We start from the raw sequence: 25,202 nt of genomic DNA on the forward strand, positions 1-25,202 counted from the left end.
GCCTGTGGATTGATAGAGAGAAAGAAAAAAGAGAGAAAGGGGAGAGGAGAGCGTAGCTAGGGAGAGAGAGAAGGGACAGTAGGAGATTAAATGTGTTTCCGGGGTCTAGGATTCTCAGAGGGTGATTGGTAATTGATATTCCCTAATCATTGATCATTGAACATTGGTCATCCACCAGCCGCTTCATGGTCTCTTCAAGAATGGGCGCCAGACCTCCGCAAATTGTTCTGCTTGGTCCTGTAGGTTATAAATCACTCGTTCATGGGTAGCCGTTTGATACATGGCCGTCATCCATTCTATGGGTGTGGGGGCAATGCTAGATCTCCAGTGCCGGAGTATGCATATTTTGGCCGTGGCAAGCGCCGTGTGGATTAATCGTTTATGTGCCCGCGATAGGGAGGGATACGGGCGAATGTCATGTAGAATGATAAATGCTGGTGGGGTCGGTTTTGGTATCTGTATGAAGTCCGATAAGGCGAGGCGTACCGCGTCCCATAGTGACTGTACCGTTGGGCAGTGGCATAGAATATGGAGTTGTTCGCAATATGGCTCTGTGCATCTCCAACAGTTCGCATGCGGTATCAACCCTGCCCTGAAGAGTTTAACGGGGGTCCAGTACCACCCCTGAAGGATTTTAAATAGGCAAAATTTCAGGCGTGCTTCACGTACGCCCCTGTCGAGGGCTTCTAGTATGTCTGGCCATTCTTCGTCAGTGTAGGTTATCTCTAGTATATCCTGCCACTTTAAGCGTAGTCGTTCAAGTAAAGGCTGAGAGTAAAGGTGGTTAGTTAATTCGGCGTAGAGGCCAGCCAAGACGCCTTTTTGTCGGCCCCATTTCTGAAAATAGGTGACGATGGGTGAGGTTTTGAGCATCCACGGGGGTTCCTAATGTTCTCCGCATACAGTGTTTGAGCTGTAGATATCGCCACTCCTGGTTACTTTGGATACCGAATTCTTCCTGGAGGGAGGCGAATGTGCGGAAGCTATCTCCATCTATTATGTGAGATATATTGTGGATACCTGCTTCGGACCATTGGGGCCATCTGAGAATATTCCCTCCTATTTTAATGCTTTTATTCCCTGCTATGGGAGCCTGAGTATGCAGGGAGGGGTGTACTCCTAGTAGTCGATGGGCTCTGCACCACGCTGTGTTTGTAGCCTTGAGGATGGGGTTAGCTAAGGGAACATGGTCGGCGTATGTTCCTCCCATCTCCGTATACTGTCCATATAGGAGTTTCTCTGTGATCACCCATTGCGGTGGATCGGCTATATCTGTAAGTGTATATATTAGCTGTGAGAGTTGTAGGGCCAGAGAGTATTGTTCTACCGAGGGTAGTCCTAATCCTCCGTAGGGCCGTCGTGCCAGTATTGTTGCAGGTTTCAGTCTTGGGCGTGAGGAGCCCCAGACGAAGGCCCTTATGGATGCGTCTATTAATCGGAGTGAGGAAAGAGGTATCTGTAGGGGGAGCATGCCTAGCACGTATGTGAAGCGTGGTAAGGTGACCATTCTGACCGCCTGTTTCCTGCCCCACATGGACAGGCCTAGTAGGGACCATTTGGCAAAGTCTTGTTTCATTTTAGATATAAGGGGGTCTATGTTGTCCCTGACCATATGTTCTAGACCTCGGTTAATGAACGTTCCTAAATATTTAAGGCGGGTCGGGGTCCATTTGAATTGGAGGCCATGTATCGCTGCCCTCGTCGTTATGCGGGATAATGGTAGTGCCTCACTTTTATCCCAGTTTACCCGATATCCGGATAGGGATGCGAAGTCTTCTATAGTGGAAAGTAGTGCTGGGAGCGAGGTTTCTAGATCGGACATTGTTAACAGAATGTCATCTGCGTAGAGATAGATTTTGGATATGCCCCCGGTGATATGGATCCCTTTTATTTGGTGAGAATTTCGTATGGTGGCAGCTAGGGGTTCCATGGCCAATAGAAATAGAAGTGGCGACAAGGGGCATCCCTGGCGTGTGCCCCTTCCAATAGGGAATGGGTCTGACATGATGCCCCCACAGTTAACCTGTGCTGTGGGGTGGTCATATAATAAACGTACTTTAGAGATAAATTGTTCCCCCAGGCCAAAATGCTTCATGGTTGTGAATAGGTAGGACCACTCAATGCGGTCGAATGCTTTCTCCGCGTCTAGGGACAGGGCTAGGGCTTCGTCGGGTAATTGTATGGATTCTAACAGTGTATGGCAAAGAGTTCGCATATGATTTCTGGAGGTACGGCGTGGTACAAATCCTACTTGGGTATTGTGAATCAATGATGGTATCACCTTGCGGAGCCGCTCTGCTAGAACACTGGCTAGGAGTTTGACATCCCCATTCAAAAGGGAGATAGGACGGTAACTGCCGCAGAGAAGGGGGTCTCTCCCTGGCTTAGGCAAGATGACAATCGTGGCTTTATTGGATAGAGCACCCAGGGAGCCTTCTTGACATGCTTCCGTCAGTGCTTCATGTACTGCGGTTATTGCCTCCTCCCCAGCCCATTTATAGAATTCCGCAGGGAATCCGTCCTCTCCTGGAGATTTATGGTAGGGGAGGCTTGTTATAACTTGGGTTATCTCTTCTTTGCTTATGTTACCGTCCAAGAGGGCCCTGCCTGCCTCAGACAGACGGGGTAGATTGGCCGCGGTAAGGAATGTCTCCATTTGTGTTTGATCTGTCGTCGTTTCAGGAGTATACAAATGTCGGTAGTACTTGGCGAACTCGTTTACAATGTCTTGTGGGCGAGTTAGCACTGCTCCTGAAGAAGATGTTATGGCCTCAATGGCAGAGGCTGCCTCTCTTTGTTGGAGCTGCGCCGCTAGGAGGCGACCTGCTTTTTCCCCTTGTTCGTAATGGCGGCCTCGCAATTTTTGCAGTGCGTATTCCGCCTGAGATGTATAGAGTTTGTTGTGTGCCATGCGGGCCTGTTCTAAGGCGTGTCGCAGCCTAGGGGATGGTTGGGCGGTATATTGTTTAGTGAGGTCCTGTATCATGGTCTCTAAGGTGGTTTGGCGGGCTATTCTGTCTTTGTTGGCCAGTGCTGCGTCTCGCATCATATTCCCTCTTAGGGTTGCTTTTGCTGCCGCCCATAGGATCCTTTTTGAGGATACAGTGCCTGTATTCTCGGCCATGTGTGTAGCTACATGAGCTTTTAATTGTTCCTTCCCTTGGGGAGAGCGGTATCTGTGTACAGCCAATCGCCATGGTTTACGACCAGAGAAGGAGAGTCCCACCTGGATCCGGATTAGTATTGGGGAGTGATCTGAGAGCCCGCTGTCTAGGATGCAGGTGTCTTGTATATGAGGGATTACAGTGTGTGATACTAAGAAATAATCCAGACGCGATTGAGTGCCATGGACGGTGGATAGGAAAGTATATTCCTTATCTTTCGGGTGTTGTATTCTCCAGCAGTCCACTAGACCGACGTCGGTGGTCAGGTCTGTCAGAAGTGCTCTGTCGTGATTGTTACATATATCAACAGGGCCTGTCCTATCCATTATGGCGTCTTGGACGAGATTCCAGTCTCCCCCGATTATGTATCGAGTAGTTCCGATTTCTTTCAGGAGGCGATTTAGCTGTAGAAGGAATGGGCGTTTTGGGCCGGTTGGTGCGTAAATGGATCCCACGCATAAAACAGTGTCCCCTAGTTTTAGTTTAGCAAATATATACCTTCCTTCTGTATCATTCCAGGTTTGAATGAGTGTGACCGGGAGGGATTTACGCACTAGTATCGCCACTCCACATTTGCGGGGTCCGTTACTTCCAGATTCCTGACTCGTTGGACTGCAGCTGAAGGCAACCCTCCCTACCCAATCCCGTTTAAGTTTACTGGATTCCAGGGTGTCAAGGTGAGTCTCTTGAATCAGAGCTATATCTGTTTTTTTGGATTGAAGATAGGACAGTATCTTTTTCCGCTTAACATAGCTCGTCATGCCGTGTACATTCCAAGAGAGTATACGTAATGGTCGCGTCGCTTGAGGGTGGGACTTCGACATCTTGGATAATTGTGAGTAAGCACCCTCGTTCCGGGGTTGGTGTTGGTGGGGGGGGGGGAGGAAGGGTGGGAGATATTGACTTAGTTGTTAGAGTGGGAGTTGTGTTTCGATATGATACGGTGTTTTATTTTATACGGGGGTTAGCAGCTGGTGGAGGCCAAGGGAGTCCTCTGGAGAAGAGAGAGGAGAGGGTGAAGGAAGAGAGGCAATATAAGTAGGACGAGAGCCAGATGGAGGGGAAATATGAGGGGAAAAGAAGACAAGGAGAAATGAGAGGGAGAAGAAAAGAGGGGGAAGGAGGGGGAAGGGATGAATGCGTGTGCTGAAGTTGAAATTGAGAGTATAGCAAGAGAGCGTGCAATTGGGGGGGAAGAAGTGGAGAAGGATAGGGATGAGGGAGGTTAGGAGTCCAACCTCCTTCGTTGGTTAGGTCTGTAAACGGCGGGACCGATTTCTCTCGGAGCTCTCGTGCCGTCGGGCGATCTCGATTGGGGGGGGGGGGGAAACAAAAAAGTGTATATTGGCAGAAGTAATGGTCGGTTAATAACTATAGTACTTGGGCGGCGCTGGAGAGGAGGGGGGGTGTTGATGGGGTATGGTGTTTAGGATGTTGTGCCTAGTACTTGATGTTGTATGGTATCGTAGGGTGTTTAGGAGTTCATAAGATAGGGTCGTAAATTAAAGTAGGGACTGGGCAGACAGAAAGACCGAGACCGGCTGGCGAGGGGGGGGCAGGGCGAAGGAGGGGGGGAAAGAGCTCAAACAGAGTATTACAGTTCTCGCGTATGCAAGGGTACATAAAGATACCAATATACAATATAATATAATACTTCCTGAGCATTTCTTTTCAACTATAACACTGCCTCGTCTCGTCTTAAAACGTTTCACTGACATATTAGGTTGATCAACATAACATATCCTGGTATCTTATCACATTATCATGTTAGGAGCCATTATGCCAAGCGTCTCTCTATTAATCGTAGGATAGGTAATGAGTGTAGCTGAGCCCCGGGTTACGCGAGGATAAAGCGTATCTCATCCTATTACAAACTCCTTGCCGTCTATTATTACATCATAATACTGACCTACTAAGGTCTTACTTGGTATGTGCCACCATCATAGTCGTTCTGTTGTAGATGATAGTTTAAGATAGTAATAATGATTAGGATGGGGGTAGGTACGAATATCCGGGGAAAGGAATAGCTAATAGTTTATAATTTACATTGTGATGTTATAATGTGGTGTGGTGTGGCAGTGTAGGATGTCATATTATTTCGCTTTGTTATGCGGTATTATGTTGTATTATGTCCTTGTGTTCTATTTTTTATTTTTTTCCCCATTTTCTTATTGTAGAATAAAATAAAGTCAAGTAATGGGAGCTTTGATATGTCTCAGGTTATATCTTATTGTGTGTCCCTGTATTGGAATTAATTTATCTTTACGTGGTCTAGTCCCATCCCTTGGGGTGATAATGGGGGCTAAACGGTTCTAATGTCAGCGCTGGTCGAGTGTGGTGTGTATTAGGAAGATTTCACATACTTTGTTGTTTACTACCGTGAGATATTTTGTAGTGTGTGGAATATAAGGTAAGTTCCATGATAGTTAGTTAGTGTTTATTTTTTGTTATCTGTTTAATGCCCCTGTTACCTTGTTACCTTGTTATAGGGTTATAGGATCGGGACCGGGCCCTTATTCAACATACAGGGAGTTGGTGGGGTCTGATCCCTGTTCTAGTAATCATCATCTGTCGTGTACTGAGGGCAAATAACGATTTACTGGTAGTTTTCCATTATAGGGCCTCGGCTCTAGTCATAAAGAACATAGATTTTTCATGTATCTGGTTTTAACATTGATACTAGCAGTCTTAGACAATTACAATAGTAATACACATATGATCTGGAAAGGTACTCATCCTTCCGCGGAGTCTATAGTTGTTATTTTCGACTCTCTAGCGATAGTCCCACAAGTCGTCTTGTCGCGTTACCTTCTCAAGAAGATCCAGTTGTAGGTTTTAAAGGGGAGCGGGATTTGTCTCTCTCCGATAGTTGGGTGTGGGTTACTACTGCGTGTAAAATCTGACCCCTGTCATCATATGATCTGGTTAGTCTCTCCATGTCTCTACCTCTATGACTGGCTCCGGTGTCGTGTAGAGCCGTCTTCGCCTTTTCCATTCCCGAGTGGGGGGGTTTCGGCCCTATCACTGCCTCCTACAATGTCATGCTCACTGTCTGTGTTGAGAGAGTCCATAGGCTGGGATTGGAAAGAGTCAAGGAAGAGTCTCAAATCGTCGCGGTTATAAAAGTCCTTGGATACTCCATTTTTGGTAACCCACATTCTTGCAGGGTCAAAGAGACCGTATTTCATCTCTAGTTTGCGAAGCCGGGGTCGTAGGGCTAGGAAAGCCTTTCTACGTTCGTTGGTTTCCTTGGAGTAATCGGCGGTTATTCGGATCTCGTGCTGGTCTATTCGGAAAGGGCCGTGGTTGCATGCTACTTGGAGTATTTGTCGGGTTTGATTATGCCGCAGCAAGCATGCGATGATTGGGCGGGGCCTTGAGGAGTTGTCAGAGCGTTTTGGGCCTATCCTGTGTGCCCGTTGGAATTCTAGCGGCGGGTCAAAGTCCAATGAAATCATTTTTGGAAGAGTGGAGGTCAGAAAAGCCTGCATATCCGAGCCTTCTTCGTTTTCCGGGATCCCAAGTACGCGGATATTGTCTCTCCGGCTCCTGTCCTCCATGTCCGTTAGTTTGCTCCTGAGGTAGAGGAAGTCTTGATCTCGCTCCTGAGACGTGTTGATCTGCGTCTCTAGTGATCCCATGCGTTGCTCTAGCCCTGTCACTCTAGATTGAAAGCCTGCAATGTCAGATCGCATGGATTTGGTTTCTAGTGTCAATGAAGTTATAGAGGCGTCCATCCCCTCTATGCGGCGGCTGACGGTGGTGATCTCTTGTAGTATCCTGTCCATAGTTGTGGGTTGATCTTTATCAGACATCATGGTGGACTCGTTTAAAGGTGGCGATGTTTGAGGGCTTATCTTTGTGGGGGTTAGGCGTTTGTGTTGTAGCGCTTCTGAGAATAATAGTTGTCGTGCAGGCTTGCTGACAGGTTTATGGTTCGGTTTGTTGCCGGGCATCGCCTCAATTGTCTGCAGAGTCTGGCCACGTGGGGCCAGAGTCTCCCTCCGTGGATTCCGATAAGGATATAGATGTTCTGTGCCAGCCTGGTCTCGAATTTATATTGTCTCTTCTCGTTTTTCTGGGTCTTTGGTTGCTGGTGATAGACTTGACTTCCCCCTCTTTCCTTCCCTCCTCCTGTCTCCGCGTTCACTTATTTATTGTTCTCCGTATATCTTTTTTGCCCTCATTCTCTTTAGTGTATCCTCCTAGCGTTTTTTGGAAATGGCAGAGGCCTGTCTATGGGGCAGAGAAGGTTATATTCAAGGAGTTGCCATGGGGTCGTTGTAGAGCCTACATTGGCCCTTATTGTTGGAGAGCTGTGACTTTTGTCTGCCAAGGTTGATTCTTCAGTGGTTGACGTTGAGTAGCTGAGGGGGGGAGGGGGAAGGGGCTGATTTACTTTCCTCCAGGTCTTTCTGAGCAGGGGTATGTGTGGCTCTTCGGCTGTCCCAGTCAGTAGCCTGCGCTAAGTATAAGTATAAGGGGCGATGGAGGCTTTGATTTCTTACACTGGTGCCAGTCCTCTCCCTTCTCCTGTATCTCTGTTCTCTTGGCTCCCTCTGGCTCTCCTCATCTCCGATGCCCCTCCAGTCGCTCACCCCGCTCGTCTCTTCGCCTCCACGTGCCTCCCGTCGTGCCCCTCTGCCCTCCTCAGTATTAGCTGTCTGGAGGGGGGGGCGAGAGTTTATTAACCCAGCGGGAGGGTTTTGTTGTCCCTCTGTGATGGAAAAGAGGGGAGAAGTCGTGCCTCTGCCTCCGGCGATGCCGTTCTTATTTTGAAGAGACTCGATTCTACCTCGCAGGTTTCTCTCCCGGCTGTCGAAGGGGCTGCACCCCTTTGCTGGGTCTCCCCGCCTCCCTTTGGGGGGTCGAAGGTCCGCAGGTGTTTGTTGGCGTTGTAGGGAGATGGATGGGGGTCGTCACGGCTCCCGCAGTCCCTGCGGCCTGTTCAGCTTGCTCCTTGCCGCTGCGGGCACGCCGTCCCCGGTCTTCCGAAGACGCAACTCCGCCCCTTTTGCCAGGCCTTGTCGGCCCGGGGCGAGTCGCGAGTTTCCTGCCTTGCGTCCCGCTCCTACGGGGTCCCCGGACATGATTCTGTCTCGCCGCTGTTGTAGGGGTGGAGGGGCACCGGACCCGGTGTGTTGTCCGGCTGTCTTCTCGCCCCCGTCGCCCCTCCGGGACCGCCTCGGAGCTCTCGCTCTAAGCGGCCATCTTGTTTCGTGGCCCGGCCACGCCCCCTAAGCTCCTTCTTAAAGTACTTTCACAATTCCACATCAACCAATCAATTGAATTACCATTTTTTACCCCAACCATACTCTATTGCAGAGAGAGTTTGTAAGGAAATGCCTCCTTGGCATGGCTACCCCCTAACCTTTTGCCTTTGCTGATGCTAAGTTTTGATTGAAAGTGTGCTGGGACCCTGCTAACAGGCCCCAGCACCAGTGTTCTTTCCCTAAACTGTACCTCTGTCTCCACAATTGGCACAACCCTGGCACTCAGGTAAGTCCCTTGTAACTGGTACCCCTGGTACCAAGGGCCCTGATGCCAGGGAAGGTCTCTAAGGGCTGCAGCATGTTTTATGACACCCTGGGGACCCATCACTCAGCACATGCACACTGCCTCACAGCTTGTGTGTACTGGTGCGGAGAAAATGATTAAGTCGACATGGCACTCCCCTCACAGCGCCATGCCAACCTCACACTGCTTGTGGCATAGATGAGTCACCCCTCTAGCAGGCCTTACTAAGGCAGGGTGCACTATACACCTACAGTGTCTAAGCAAAACCTTAGACATTGTAAGTGCAGGGTAGCCATAAGAGTATATGGTCTGGGAGTTTGTCAAACATGAACTCCACAGTTCCATAATGGCTACACTGAAATCTGGGAAGTTTGGTATCAATAAATGCACACTGATGCCAGTGTGCACTTTATTGTAACATATACCCAGAGGGCATCTTAGGGATGCCCCCTGAATACCAATCCGACTTCTAGTGTAGGCTGACCAGTTCCTGCAAGCCTGCCACATATCAGACATGTTGCTGGCCACATGGGGAGAGTGCCTTTGTCACTCTGTGGCCAGGAACAAAGCCTGTACTGGGTGGAGGTGCTTCACACCTCCCCCTGCAGGAACTGTAACACCTGGCGGTGAGCCTCAAAGGCTCACCCCTTTTGTTACAGCGCCCCAGGGCATCCCAGCTAGTGGAGATGCCCGCCCCTCCGGCCACTGCCCCCAATTTTGGCGGCAAGGCTGGAGGAGATAATGAGAAAAACAAGGAGGAGTCACCCACCAGTCAGGACAGCCCATAAGCTGTCCTGAGCTGAGGTGACCCCTGCCTTTAGAAATCCTCCATCTTAGTTTTGGAGGATTCCCCTAATAGGATTAGGGATGTGCCCCCATCTCCACCGGGAGGAGGCACAAAGAGGGTGTAGCCACCCTCAAGGACAGTAGCCATTGGCTACTGCCCTCCCATACCTAAACACACCCCTAAATTCAGTATTTAGGGGCACACCAGAACCCAGGAAATGAGATTCCTGCAACCTGAAGAAACAAGAAGGACTGCTGACCTACAAGCCTGCAGAGAAGGAGGAAGACAACAACTGCTTTGGCCCAAGCCCTACCGGCCTGTCTCCAACTTCGAAAACCTGCAACCAGTGACTCATCCGATAGGGACTAGCGACCTCTGAAGCCTCAGAGGACTGCCCTGGACTGAAGGACCAAGAAACTCCTGTGAGCAGCGACCCTGCTCAAAACCAGCTACTTATTTGCAACAAAGAAGCAACTTCCAAAGACTGCACGTTTCCCGCCGGAAGCGTGAGAATTCTCACTCTGCACCAGACACCCCCAGCTTGAGATTCAGAGAACCAACACCTCAGGGAGGCCTCCTCGGCGACTGCGAGCCCGTGAGTAACCAGAGACGAGCCCCCACAGCGACGCCTGCAGAGAGAATCCAGAGGCTCCCCCTGACCGCGACTGCCTGTAACAAGGGACCCGACGCCTGGAACCAACACTGCACCCGCAGCCCCCAGGACCTGAAGGAACCGAACTTCAACGCAGGAGTGACCCCCAGACGACCCTCTGCCTAGCCCAGGTGGTGGCTGTCCCGAGAAGCCCCCCCTGTGCCTGCCTGCATCACTAGAGTGACCCCCGGATCCCTCCATTGTTTTCTACCTGAAACCCGATGCCTGCATTGTACACTGCACCCGGCCGCCCCTGTGCCACTGAGGGTGTGTTTTGTCTGCCTACTTGTGTCCCCCCAGTGCCCTACAAAACCCCCCTGGTCTGCTCCCCGAGGACGCAGGTACTTACCTGGTGGCAGACTGGAAACAGAACACCCCTGTTCTCCATAGGCGCCTATGTGTTTTGGGCACCTCTTTGACCTCTGCACCTGAACGGCCCTGAGCTGCTGGTGTGGTAACTTTGGGGTTGCCTTGAACCCCCAACGGTGGGCTGCCTATGCCCCAGAACTCAGACTTGTAAGTGTTTTACTTACCTCCTAATCTAACCTTTACTTACCTCCCCCAGGAACTGTTGATTTTTGCAGTGTCCACTTTGAAAATAGCTTATTGCCATTTGTAGGAAGTTGGCTCTGTATGCACTATTAGTAAAGAATAGTATGCAGAGAGTCCAAGGGTTCCCCTTGGAGGTAAGATAGTGGCAAAAAGAGATAATTCTAATGCTCTATTTTGTGGTAGTGTGGTCGAGCAGTAGGCTTATCAGAGGGTAGTGTTAAGCATTTGTTGTACACACACAGGCAATAAATGAGGAACACACACTCAGAGACAATTCCAGGGCAATAGGTTTTTGTATAGAAAAATATATTTTCTTAGTTTATTTTAAGAACCACAGGTTCAAGATTTACAAGTAATGCTTTAAATGAAAGGTACTTCACTTAGGAACTTTGAATTAGCAAAATAGCATATACAGTTTTCACATACATGACATATAGCTATTTTAAAACGAGCCAGTGCAATTTTCAACAGTTCCGGGGGGAGGTAAGTGTTTGTTAGTTTTTGCAGGTAAGTAAACCACCTACGGGGTTCAAGTTTGGGTCCAAGGTAGCCCACCGTTGGGGGTTCAGTGCAACCCCAAAGTTACCACACCAGCAGCTCAGGGCCGGTCAGGTGCAGAGGTCAAAGTGGTGCCCAAAACGCATAGGCTTCAATGGAGAAGGGGGTGTCCTGGTTCCAGTCTGCCAGTAGGTAATTACCCGCGTCTTCGGAGGGCAGACCAGGGGGGTTTTGTAGGGCACCAGGGGAGGGGGGGGGACACAAGTCCACACAAAAAGCACACCCTCAGCGGCACGGGGCGGCCGGGTGCAGTGTGCAAACAAGCGTCGGGTTCGCAATAGGATTCAATGGGAGACCAAGGGGTCTCTTCAGCGATGGAGGCAGGCAAGGGGGGTGCTCCTCGGGGTAGCCACCACCTGGGCAAGGGAGAGGGCCACCTGGGGGTCGCTCCTGCACTGGAGGTCGGATCCTTCAGGTCCTGGGGGCTGCGGGTGCAGAGTCTTTACCAGGCGTCGGGTCTTTGAAGCAGGCAGTCGCGGTCAGGGGGAGCCTCGGGATTCCCTCTGCAGGCGTCGCTGTGGGGGCTCAGGGGGGTCAACTCTGGCTACTTACGGTCTTGTAGTCGCCGGGGCGTCCTCCCCGTGGTGTTTGTTCTCCACAAGTCAAGTAGGGGGCGTCGGGTGCAGAGTGCAAAGTCTCACGCTTCCGCCAGGAAACGTGTGTTGTTTCAAAGTTGCTTCTTTGTTGCAAAGTTGCAGTCTTTGGGGAACAGAGCCGCTGTCCTCTGGAGTTCTTGGTCCTTCTAGATGCAGGGTAGTACTCTGAGGCTTCAGATGTTGCTGGACCCTGGGAACGCGTCGCTGGAGCAGTGTCTTTAGAAGTGGGGAGACAGGCCGGTAGAGCTGGGGCCAAAGCAGTTGGTGTCTCCGTCTTCTCTGCAGGTTTTTCAGTTCAGCAGTCCTCTTCTTCTTAGGTTGCAGGAATCTGAGTTCCTAGGTTCTGGGGAGCCCCTAAATACTGAATTTAGTGGTGTGTTTAGGTCTGGGGGGTTAGTAGCCAATGGCTACTACCCCTGAGGGTGGCTACACCCTCTTTGTGCCTCCTCCCTGAGAGGAGGGGGGCGCATTCCTATCCCTATTGGGGGAATCCTCCATCTGCAAGATGGAGGATTTCTAAAAGTCAGAGTCACCTCAGCTCAGGACACCTTAGGGGCTGTCCTGACTGGCCAGTGACTCCTCCTTGTTTTTCTCATTATCTCCTCTGGCCTTGCCGCCAAAAGTGGGGCCGTGGCCGGAGGGGGCGGGCAACTCCACTAGCTGGAGTGCCCTGTGGTGCTGTAACAAAGGGGGTGAGCCTTTGAGGCTCACCGCCAGGTTTTACAGTTCCTGTAGGGGGAGGTGAGAAGCACCTCCACCCAGTACAGGCTTTGTTACTAGCCACAGAGTGACAAAGGCACTCTCCCCATGTGGCCAGCAACATGTCTGGTGTGTGGCAGGCTGCTAAAACTAGTCAGCCCACACGGATAGTCAGTTAAGGTTTCAGGGGGCACCTCTAAGGTGCCCTCTGGGGTGTATGTTACAATAAAATGTACACTGGCATCAGTGTGCATTTATTGTGCTGAGAAGTTTGATACCAAACTTCCCAGTTTTCAGTGTAGCCATTATGGTGCTGTGGAGTTCGTGCATGACAGACTCCCAGACCATATACTCTTATGGCTACCCTGCACTTACAATGTCTAAGGTTTTGCTTAGACACTGTAGGGGCATAGTGCTCATGCACTTATGCCCTCACCTATGGTATAGTGCACCCTGCCTTAGGGCTGTAAGGCCTGCTAGAGGGGTGACTTATCTATACCTATAGGCAGTGTGAGGTTGGCATGGCACCCTGAGGGGAGTGCCATGTCGACTTAGTTGTTTTATCCCCACTAGCACACACAAGCTGGCAAGCAGTGTGTCTGTGCTGAGTGAGGGGTCCCCAGGGTGGCATAAGACATGCTGCAGCCCTTAGAGACCTTTCCTGGCATCAAGGCCCTTGGTACCAGGAGTACCAGTTACAAGGGACTTACCTGGATGCCAGGGTGTGCCAATTGTGGAACCAAAAGTACAGGTAAGGGAAAGAACACTGGTGCTGGGGCCTGATTAGCAGGCCTCAGCACACTTTCAAATCATAACTTAGCATCAGCAAAAGCAAAAAGTCAGGGGGTAACCATGCCAAGGAGGCATTTCCTTACACCATTTTTACAAAGACTGTATATGATATTGCTTTTATTCAAAGTTCCTAAAGTATCTAAGTGAAGTGCCTTACATTTAAAGTGTTTACTGTAAATCCTGAACCTGTGGTTCTTAAAATAAACTAAGAAAAGATATTTTTCAATATAAAAACCTATTGGCCTGGAGTAAGTCTGTGTGTGTGTTCCTCATTTGTTGCCTGTGTGTGTACAACAAATGCTTAACACTACCCTCTGATAAGCCTACTGCTCGACCACACTACCACAAAATAGAGCATTAGAATTATCTCATTTTGCCACTATCCTACCTCTAAGGGGAACCCGTAGACTCTTTGCACACTGTGTCTTACTTTGAAATAGTATATACAGAGCCAACTTCCTACAGAGCTCTTCACACACACAGTGTTAAAAGGGATCTAATGTATTATATTGACAGAACCAAACAGTTGAGGAAATCTAAACAAATTTTTGTAGCATTCTCAATGCCTCATGGAGGCAACCCATTATCAAACAAGCATTTGCAATGCAAACGATCTCGCATTTGCTTGAGCAATTAGCATTGTAAACTCCTAACCGGACTTTTCTTGCCACATAAATTGAAAATGAAAATAAAACAATTTCGCATAAATAACTGGACTTTCCTTGCCATATAAACTGAAAAGTCAAAGTTGCACATAAGCGAGCTGATGGCCGGCATCAATGTATAGCAGACGCACAAACGGAAATAACAGTTCACTCGCAGTGAAACCTATCGGCAAAAGTGCAATTATCTACGTAACCGGCAAAAGTGCAATTAACCATGTAACAGGGTCGATGTCATGAAAAGTGCTCGACTTCTGCCAAGCAAGATTGCACTGCGAAAAAAAATTGAAAAAGTAGTCCACAAACTGGATGGAAAACAGCGAGCCTCCTATGTTTCAGTACTTGGTCGCTGCGCTCGAGGAGGGCTTACCACCGCAAAAGGCATGACATATGCATGCCTTCCTCTAATGAAAGCAAGCGGATTTTCAAAGGCAACCCCATGAACCAATGAAAGACACTGACGTGACATGGGCGTGGTTTGAAGCCCAAAGAAAGATAAAAACACGGAACAGACCGCTTTGTTCTCGCCCGTAAAAAAGGGTGTAGCCAGATGGATAGTGAAGTGTATTCAAACTTGCTATGCTAAACCTATACAGCACTTACCTGTTACCACTAAAGCACACTCCACTAGGAAAAAGGGTGCTTCTATGCCTTTTGTAGGTAACATCCCAATAGCAGACATATGTAAAGCTTCTACTTGGTCTACACCTCATACTTTGCTAAACAACTATTGTGTAGATGTTTTAGCACACGAACAAACCAATGTTGGCCAAGAAGTTCTCACAACACTTTTTCAAGCAACTCCAACTCCTACAGGCTAGCCACCACTTATTTGAAGGGACTGATTTACAGTCTCTGCAAAGCATGTGCATCTACAGCCACACATTCCATCAAACAGAAAATATTACTTATCCAGTATTGGATCTTTCATAAATTCACATGCTTGAATCATCCCCGTCGTCGAAGTGGGAGTCCCACGGTACATATAATAGCAATAATTAACAAATAAAAGTTTTTTGCCATAGGCTATAATGGAGACAGTAATTGCTCATATAGCCTATCCATGTCCTTTTGTGAAAAGGACCCAAACCTGCCTGCTGTCCAATCAGGCACCAGCACCCTCTAGAACCTTCTCCAGAGAAGCTCCTTTCCTCAGATTTTCTACCGCACGTCGTGTGAAGGGAGTCTCCCTGAGCTCTGCTCAGTTTTTCTTCTACTTCAGAACATTTTTCTCTCAAAAGAAATGAAAATATGTTGGATTCCTCTAGAAAAGGCCTTTTCCGCCCTTGCAAGACCTGTGGAAAGAAATGGCTCCATGTGGATGATCCACATAAAGACTGCTTGTATTGTCTCTACCCACAACACCAGGTTAAGGACTGCAAGATATGTCGCACCTTCTCCACAAAGACCCTCAGAGACCGTGAGGGTAGACTCCTGACATGGTTACAGGCTAAATCCTGTACTTCAGGTGAGGAGAGCGGGTCAGAGAGGCCACATAAAAGGTCCAAATCTGAGGACCTGGGCCACACAGAAAAATCTAGAAAGAGGCAGAAATTACATCATGGGAAGGGCTTAGACTTCAGTCTCCTCTGAGCCTTCCTCTCCTCTTCAAAAGAAGGAGTCCTACCATCTTTCTCCTTCTTCAGAGCCTTCTACTTCTGGAAAAGTGACTCTTAAAATCAGATCGACGACGACACCACCTTCGACGACCGTGATGACGACGACGGTACTAACAACTACCGTCTCCACTACATCGCCGTCAGCGTCGACTACTCTAACATCGACAGTAAGGTCTCCTATCCCCTCACTCAAACCTCCATCGACGAGAACTCCAGAACGGAGTGTCTTTTACGCCATCGACGACGACAACATCGTCGCTTATAACACCGTCGACGACAGCCCCGTCGACTATAATATCAAGGAGGCCAATGTCATCGGCTGATTCACCGTCGACGAGGACACCGTCAAAGTCATCGTCAACGAAACCACCGTCGACGACTCTACCGTCGACAAGACCATCGTCGATGGAAAAATCAGTACCTACCACGGCATCGTCAACTTTCACACCGTTGACGACTGCACTGGTGCCTGTCAGGCAGATAGAGGCAACTCCTACCTCTTCCAGATCTCTAAGCCATGGTCAGGATCACATCTCTGCCCACACCAGACATTTATCCAATAGACACATCTCCAAGCAAAGTTTCAACTTTAGTACCCAGTCACCTTCTTGACTGGGAGGAATCTGATGAAGGTCCATTCGGAGATGCGCACAGCCCATCACAGCTCCACATCAAGTATCAAGAAGAAGATGATGAGTATGACCAGTACCAATCATACTACTCTCACCAGGAACACTATTACCAACCAAGAGAGCCTCAGCATAGGGACTCTATACAGATGCCTTCCTCCTTAATCCAGGATTTACAATCTATGCTACAGGATTATAGGAGAAGGTTCCCAGTGGCAGCAGAAGATCAGCCACCACCGCCAGTCTCTCCCGGGACACCAATCAATGTCCCTCCTCCTCCAGCTACTCCAAGAGTGACACCCCACTCGGTGTTAGCTGCACCCCCTAGAGATGAAGGTTCCACTTCAGGGGAAGAAGAAGAGGAAGGAGAAATTTCTACCCTGCAACATCCTACTGAGGAATGGGATGACTTCTTGGCCCCCACTCCTTCTCCACCACCTCCTCGCCCCTCTGATTCTCCACCAGAGGACATAGGTGGTTTCCATAATCTTATGGACAGAGCTGCTGTACGCTTTCACCTTCCAACATCTGTCTCCCAGTCGGAATGTTTCCTACATGATTTTAAGGAGCAGTCAAGGAAGTCTGTACGGTCCATTCAGATTATCGATTTTATATGGAGCGAGGGTACAAAGATTATGCGCAACCCGGCTACAGTCCCACAAAAACTGGTCAAGAAATACAAGGCAACCCAAGACTCTCCGGCATGTCTTACTGGCCATCCAAAGCCTGACTCAGTTATCTCACAGGCTGCTCAAAGGCGCTCTCAAAACCCATCGACGCCTATCTCTACTCCTCCAGACAAAGAAGGACGGAGATTGGATAATATAGGCAAAAGATTCTCCTCTATGTCGGCAATCACTGTCAGAGCAGCTAATTCTTTGGCAATCCTGGGTCGTTATGACCGGCAAATGTGGTCGGACATGCAACCTTTCTTGGACCTCATCCCTGAAAGTAAGCAAGCAGAGGCACGGAAGATCCTCCAAGAGGGTGAGCGTATGTCGGAAGAAATAATCGACTGCGCTCTTGATATAGCCTCTACTGGTTTTCGTCAACTAGCAGGTGCCGCTGTCTTACGCCGCCAAGGTTGGCTCAAAGCCACATCTTTCAGGCCGGAAGTGCAGTCTCGGATCCTCGACATGCCTTACGATGGCGAATCTCTCTTTGGCAAGCACGTAGATGACGCGCTCCAAGCCATCAAGACCGACACGGACACTGCCAAGTCCCTAGGTACCCTGCAGTACCGGAAACAGCCCTTTCGGGGTGCTAGAGGAAGAGGTTTCACCTCATTTCGAGGTTCCTTCCACAGGCAATACCAACAATCCCAGTATAGGCCTTCCTACCACCAACAGTACAGGCAATCATCTACTGCTTCCTATGTCAGGGAGGAAAAAGAAGACAAGGTTCACAAACCAGAGATCAACCTAGAAAACAATGATCTTCTCCAGGCACCGGCTATGCTCCCCCAATGCCCACACCATCAGCAAATAGGAGCAAATATTTCCAACTACATCCAGGAGTGGAAGAAAATAACATCAGACAGATGGGTGTTGGATATAGTGACAAGAAGTCATACCCTGGAATTCATACAGAAGCCACCGCATCATCCACCAAGATCAGGCAGATCTCTCCATCTTCGTCTGCTTCAACGGGAGGTATTAAGCCTGCTTGCCAAAGGAGCTATAGAGGCAGTTCCAGTTCAACAACAAGGTCTTGGATTCCACTCCCGTTTCTTCCTCATAAGGAAGAAGTCAGGGGAGTGGCATCCTATACTAGATCTCAGGAAACTCAACAAGTTCCTTCGGAAGCAATCTTTCCAGATGATTACAATACACTATCGGATATCCTGCACTTCCTCAATCCTGGAGATTTTATGACAACTCTAGATCTCCAGGACGCCTACTTCCACATACCAATACACCAAAAAAAAATCGCAAATATCTTCGCTTTACGGTAGCCGGTGCCCATTATCTGTTCAAAGTCCTACCATTTGATCTCAGATCAGCTCCAAGAATCTTCACGAAATGCCTTGCCCCAGTCGCAGGTTTCCTCCGAAGCAAGGGTTTCCAGGTGTTTCCATACCTGGACGACTGGCTCATAAAAGCTCCGTCATCGCTACTAGCTTCCAAAGCGACAAATTATTCCACAGTTTGGGTCTAACAGTGAATCTACAGAAGTCAGTCGTGCTTCCCTCATGCAAAAGAGTTTTCCTGGGAGCAGAATTAGACACTATCCAAAACAAGGCATATCTCACTCCAGCAAGGCAGCAGAAGCTAACCCACTTGGCTGTCAGAATCTCCACAAAAGAGTTTGTTTCAGTACGACTGTTCAAGTCGCTTCTGGGCATGATTTCCTCGTCCATAGTCCTAGTACGGCTAGCAAGACTCAAAAGGAGGCCGCTGCAAGAAGAACTGCAACTCCAATGGACCCAGTTGCAAGGGTCCTTCAACGACTTGATAACTATCACACCAAAAATTCAGCAGGCGTTGAAATGGTGGTCTCACACCAACCACCTCTCCCAAGGTCTTACTTTTCTAGCACCAATAACAGACTTTGTCATCACCACAGACGCCTCCTTGGAAGGCTGGGGAGGCCATTTGCAGGACATGCGCATTCAAGGCAGGTGGTCCAAGCTCCAAAAAGAAATGCACATAAACCTGTTAAAGCTGAAGGCGATCCATCCCACGCTCAAAGCTTTTCTGCCACGCATCGCAGGGTCCTCAGTGTTAGTCAGAACAGACAACACAACAAGTATGTTTTACATCAACAAGCAGGGAGGAACAAGATCCCTCTCCCTCTCAAGAGAAGCTCAGTCTCTTTGGGGCTGGCTCACACTGAACAACGTCCGCCTCAGGGTGGAGCACCTGCCTGGGGTCAACAACGCCCTAGCGCACTCTCTCAGCAGGACGGACGACAACTGCCATGAGTGGGAACTCAACCAGAACATACTCGATGGCATCTTCCAACGATGGGGTCGGCCAATCCTAGACTTGTTTGCCACCAACCTGAACGCCAAATGCCAGTTTTACGCCAGTCGATACCCACTCCCGGGGTCGTGGGGAAATGCTCTTTTGATGAGATGGTCCGGGATCTTTGCCTACGCTTTTCCCCCCATCCCTCTGATTCCCAGGCTCCTCAGGAAAATGAAGTCCGAATGCTGCAGGATCATTCTTATAGCCCTCAAATGGCCCAGACAGTACTGGTACACAGAGCTCCTACTCCGATCCGTGGCCAATCCAGTCCACCTTCCTTGCAACCACAATCTTCTAACGAAGAATCAGGGTCTCATCCTTCATCCCGACCCAGCTTCACTACAATTGCATGCTTGGCTCCTGAGTACAGAGAGTTTCACGATATGAACATCGATCAGGAATGTAGACTAATATTATCTAGGGCACGAGCAGAGAGCACAAATAAGACGTACAAACTCAAGTGGAAGAGATTTTGTGTTTGGTGCTCTCAGAACAATTTTCACCTGTTTCAAATTAACCCTGAGCAAATTCTTTCTTACCTGCTCTCTCTCCAAGGCTGGTCTTTGCCATGCATCAGTCAAGATTCACCTAGCAGCTATAGCCTCATATAGGCGATCGGCTGAAATGCCATCTATCGGCTCATCCAGAATCATTAAGCAGTTTATGAAAGGGCTTTTCCGCACTTTTCCCCCGGTGCGGCTACCTCCGCCAGAGTGGCACCTTAATATTGTCCTTTCCCAGCTCATGAAAGCTCCTTTCAAGCCCATTCACAGGGCGGAACTCAAGTACATCACTTGGAAAGTGGCAACCTTGCTCGCTCTCACTTCTACCAGGAGAGTCAGTGATATACAGGCGTTCACTACTAAAGAACCCTTTTTAGTTTTTTCTGAGGACTTCGTTATGCTCAGAACCAACCCCAAATACATTCCCAAGGTGCCATCTTCATTCCATCTCAATGAACCCGTGATACTACAAACCTTTTTTCCAAATCCCACTACGATCGCAGAGAAAACTCTGCATTCTTTGGACATCAAACTATGCCTCAAATTTTATCTTCAAAGTACCAAACAAATCAGACCAACTCCCGGTATCTTATTCTCTTGGACGACAGGGAACAGGAGTAACCAAGGCCACTATAGCCCGGTGGATTTCCTCGACAATCCAATTCTGTCACACCAAGGCAGGAAGACCGCTGACTAGGCGCCCGAGAGCCCACTCCACGAGAGCAGTCTCCACATCGGCTGCTTTGTTTCAGGGTATTGCCCTTGATAAGCTATGTCAAGCTGCGACATGGAAAACTACGCACTCCTTTACGCAGCACTATTGTTTGGAGTCATCACAAAGAAACGACTCACTAGTAGGACAAGCTGTTCTACGCCATCTCTTTCATTAAGGTGAGACCTTTCCTTAGTTATATAGAAATGGTTTGAGATGCAAATAACCGTGATTTTTATTATTTATATATATATATATATATATATATATATATATATATATATATATATATATATATATATAGTAATATGCTTCTATATTGATATATGTGTATGTATGTGATGTGTGTGTATATATATATATATATATGTATATCTGCATTTACAACACGAATGTTCAGTATATGTGTACATGTACTTAGAAGTATCTATATTGCTCTGAAGCTCCCGATGAAAAATTTTAGTTGGAAATAGAGGGTCTTCATGCTCGCACCCTCCATCCACGATGGATATAATGTTTTATCAACAGTACTGCTGACTATTCCGATTCAAGCATGTGAATTTATGAAAGATCCAATACTGGATAAGAAAACAAGTTACTTACCTGTAACTACAGTTATCCAGTATTGGTATCTTTCATAAATTCACATGCGACCCACCCTCCTCCCCTTTGATGCTCGCATTTCCTCTCAGGTTATAATCTTTCACTCTCGTGCTGGAAAATATGAGGAAAGGAGCTTCTCTGGAGAAGGTTCTAGAGGGTGCTGGTGCCTGATTGGACAGCAGGCAGGTTTGGGTCCTTTTCACAAAAGGACATGGATAGGTTATATGAGCAATTACTGTCTCCATTATAGCCTATGGCAAAAAAACTTTTATTTGTTAATTATTGCTATTTTATGTACCGTGGGACTTCGACGACTGGGATGATTCAAGCATGTGAATTTATGAAAGATACCAAGATAGCCTTAGAACCCGCCGTAGCGGGCTCTACCGGCTATTAAAGGCCCGCTCCCCGCGTTAAATGCCCGAGCCGAAAGCTAGGGCATTTAACAAGGGAGAGGGACTTTAATAGCCGGTAGAGCCCGCTACGGCGGGTTCTAAGGCTATTAGAACATTCTGCCACTCAGGGCAGAATGTTCTATTAAAAACAAAAATGTTCACGGAGCCCGAGGGGATTTCTCCGTGAGGCTTTGTTCACAGCTATTGCTGTGAACAAAGCAAACATTGGAATGTTGGCGCTGCGGGCTTTTACCGGCCAGTAAAAGCCCGCAGCACTCCATTGTTTTCAATGGAGCCCCCAGCATTCCAATGTTCCAATACTGGATAACTGTAGTTACAGGTAAGTAACTTGTTTTCTTACCCAGCAAACATCTGTTTGTGGCATGTAGTGCTGTAGATGAACATTGGCCCTTCCTCCTCCCTGGATGCCTGTGGTCGTTGTAGTTGCAGTATCATAAATATTGTACATATGTAAATACACTGCACAGTCATTTCTCTTTAATCTCCATACTCTCCTTACCTCACTCGCCTGCGGGAATACAATCTAACAAAGGAGTCTATGCCCATGCGCAGTATCACAGAGGAGGAGCCACTTGATCTCATGACTCAAAAAGATTCTTCTAACAAAAACAACTTGTAACACTCCGGACCCAACACTAGATGGCAGACATATGCAGAGCACGTGAATCTACAGCACTACATGCAACAAACAAATGTCTACTGGGTAAGTAACATTTTCCTTCTTGTTACTACTGTTGTAATAATTGCCACACTTTTCATATAATATCTGCATGAGTTGGCGACATGGAGGGTGTGGGGTTTGACGATTGGCTTTTGCAGATAAGTTTGGTCCAGTGGGTTTTGATAAGGTCTCTCTTTACAGGTAGGAACAGGTTGAAAGAGTGAAGGGCACAGATAGTTTGCCAATCTCAGTTCACACACTATTGTCTTCAACATTTTAAAGAGACTCTAAAATAATGTACCTATTTTGGTGTTCCGGGCTTGTGATTTCCCACAATAAAATGCATTCCAGTTCAGATTGTGGTATGTAATGTGCTTGTTTTCTTCTCCTCTTTCCTTAGTTGGAGATTCCGCGGCTCAGCAGTACTTCCCTCTTAGAAGTGGGGCCAGTCAGTATGTCCTTTGAACTTCCCATGCACACCTGTTCGGGGCTTCAGATCCGCTTTCTCCGGTTATCTGCATTGGAGCCAGTGCTGCCCCACCGGTGGGTTCGCTATGTGACGCACAGTGATTCATACATCATCCGCGTGTGAGAACACAAGGTGAAAACTGGCTGCACCAAAGCGGAATGGAGTCTATGCTACATTAAGCCTGCATGGTGCAACTGGATTAATTCTAAAGCTCTCCGTTCTTGAGCTTTAAGTAATGTGCAAAGGCTTTAAAAACTCTGGACCACAAATTAAACCTGCACATGTTTATTTATTAAATATGTTATTCACTCAACTAGCTTCAACTTAGAAACCCCAGCAAACAATGAACTTCCAAACAGGTGGTAGGCCATACATTGACAATATTTCTCACAAGCTAGAACAGAGCAATTTTTCTATTTTACAATGAACTTGTGTGTTGTGGCACGTGCTACACTACAAAACAATTAAAGTGCTTTTTGCAAACATCCTTTTCAGTATGAACTTGATGGGTAAAGATGACTTTTCATTGGTCTTAAGCATGGTGGGGTCGACAGACAGGCCATCCAAATCCTAATAATTAAGGGTTCACCTATTAACATGGAGCTCATCTTTATCTTTTCATCAGCCTCTTAAGACTAGATGATCAGATGTTGAACACCATTCCTGCTGTAAGTAAAATATGCCTCAAACGCTCCCACATTTTATGGCTTTAATAAACAATGTGCAAGCTTTACTTGCAATTACATCTGTGAAAAAGGGTAGTTTGGGGGTCGGGAAGGGGGCTGGATGAACAGGGAAACTATGTGATTTGCAAAGACAGAATAAAAACCTGAATGTAGTTATTGCTCCTTGTGCAGTAATGACCTGTCTCCTCCATCACAAAGTTTAGGCTGAGCTTTTAAACTATACAACTGAAACAGAAAAAATGGCAAAGTGCATCATCAACAAGCAAAGCAAGTCTTTATCCTTCCTGGAGTACAGGTGGAATACACAATGTGAGGACTGCTGTTGAATGCCAAGAAGGGACCACCTTCTCCATGAATAAGTGCCAATGAAACATTTCTTCTAACACTTCCTTTCCTCAGAAGTCTTCCTGTAGGAACACAGATAGTGCATAGTTAGTAACATCACTCATACTTATCATAGCTCTCACACTTTCCTAAATTAAATGCTATATATGAACGAAATATTAAATTTCAGTAACATTCTTCTTGTTCAATAGGGTAGTTTCCACAGATTCCTCATACAACCGTTCTCCATAGGGCTGGATCAAACATTTTTCTGTGGTGTTGAGCAACTTCTGCCAAGTGGACCTGCACAATGTCAGATGTGAAATTAAGCAGTTTCACCAAAAGCAATGATTTTAAATTGTTCTGTGTGACATAAGTTAGGATGCATAAGAAGGACAGAAAAAAACAAAATAGAAAAAAAGGATATTTACTTGTAGTGTTGGTTCTGCATGGTAGGAATCTTCCTTGAAGTCATAAATTAGAATAATTCCCGATTGCGCTCTGCTCAGGGGACCACAGAACACTTCAACAATTTAGGCCTTATAATTTGTCCATAATTTAGAAGAAGGGGTATGGAATCCAACATATTCACATGTTGCTGTACACTTTCTAAAATCCTATCATAGGCAAGCTTGTCCAAATCCCAGAGTTTAAAAACATGAAAAACCTTTTCTAAGACTACATTAAAGCACAAAAGATAAAACCTGCTGCGTTATGTGTAAGTAATGAGAAAAGTGCAGCCTGACATGCTTGCATTGAAAGTTAATTGTATCCTGTCCCTTTAAGGCTCCAGGAACCTCCCCTACTCATGATGCCTTGTACTGGTCTGTTCTTTTTGGCTGTACGTGGTACCGGATAAATGAAGCATAAGATGTTATTCCTAATGACAAAGTATGCAAAGCCAGAGAGGAGTCTGGGTTGTTAAGGACTTCAATTTAGATTCCTGTGATGCATAACCAGCTCTACAAGTGACAATTTATTCTGCCACTTTTGTATTGCTAGTCATAAACATTAGAACAGTGCAGAAAGTTAAGAAAACTGCCATACATCTGTGGCTCTTGGACATTAGGAAGAAACTACACAAAACATCCTATCAAACTATTTAGTAAAGAAGTTCTTTAGAGCAGCCCGGCTAACTATAGAATCAGCTTTTGTATCTGCATGAAGACAATAACGCTTTGTGAAGGTATGCCCAGATTTCGAGGTAGAAGCTTTACAGATGTGTTGGACTGGTAATTGGCTTTAATGGTGGGCCAATTAATTTGGAGACTAGGAGCGGATATGAAGAAACACCTTCTATGTGATTTCTAGGAAATTTCTGACAACAGGTTTTCTGAGAAAGGTTGTCTGATCAGGCCTTTTTCTGTAATAGCAGCAATGTGAATTTTAATCAAAACAAACTGCTATTTAAATTGGTCCAGATACAACAGATATGAAAGATCTTGTGGGCAGGTGATAGGGTCATGGCCTTTTTATTGACACCATATACAAAATCCTACATTTAAAGGAATGGCCTGCTCAAGGGTATTCCACATTCTTAAATATGCCTAAACGTGCGTGAGGGAGATTCAGATGCCCATATGCTCTGATCTCAACAGCCGTGCTGCCAAGGTCCATGATGAGAGATTGGGC

The 25,202-nt window shown here is 47.4% G+C and overlaps 2 protein-coding genes across 3 annotated transcripts in view; one reads left to right on the plus strand and one right to left on the minus strand.

Moving 5' to 3' along the window:
* Positions 1 to 23,043, plus strand: part of AP4M1 (adaptor related protein complex 4 subunit mu 1) — a 209,409-nt gene extending 186,366 nt beyond the window's left edge. Inside the window, exons 16-17 of one of the 2 annotated variants that reach the window (XR_011199886.1) lie at positions 3,684 to 3,841; positions 22,492 to 23,043. Coding sequence is in view for 1 of the 2 variants with exons in the window: in XM_069217086.1 (XP_069073187.1) it covers positions 22,492 to 22,683 (192 nt within the window). In the remaining variant the exon portion in view is untranslated. The remainder of the gene's footprint in view (positions 1 to 3,683; positions 3,842 to 22,491) is intronic. The other variant, XM_069217086.1, reaches the window with a different exon arrangement.
* The window catches only part of LOC138267071 (uncharacterized), a 69,824-nt gene continuing 67,451 nt past the window's right edge, over positions 22,830 to 25,202 (minus strand). The window contains exon 6 of the mRNA XM_069215919.1: positions 22,830 to 23,653. Coding sequence (XP_069072020.1) covers positions 23,642 to 23,653 — 12 coding nt within the window. The 3' untranslated portion in view covers positions 22,830 to 23,641. The remainder of the gene's footprint in view (positions 23,654 to 25,202) is intronic.

Source organism: Pleurodeles waltl, chromosome 12 (assembly GCF_031143425.1).
Source record: "Pleurodeles waltl isolate 20211129_DDA chromosome 12, aPleWal1.hap1.20221129, whole genome shotgun sequence".
Classification (NCBI taxonomy): domain Eukaryota; kingdom Metazoa; phylum Chordata; class Amphibia; order Caudata; family Salamandridae; genus Pleurodeles; species Pleurodeles waltl.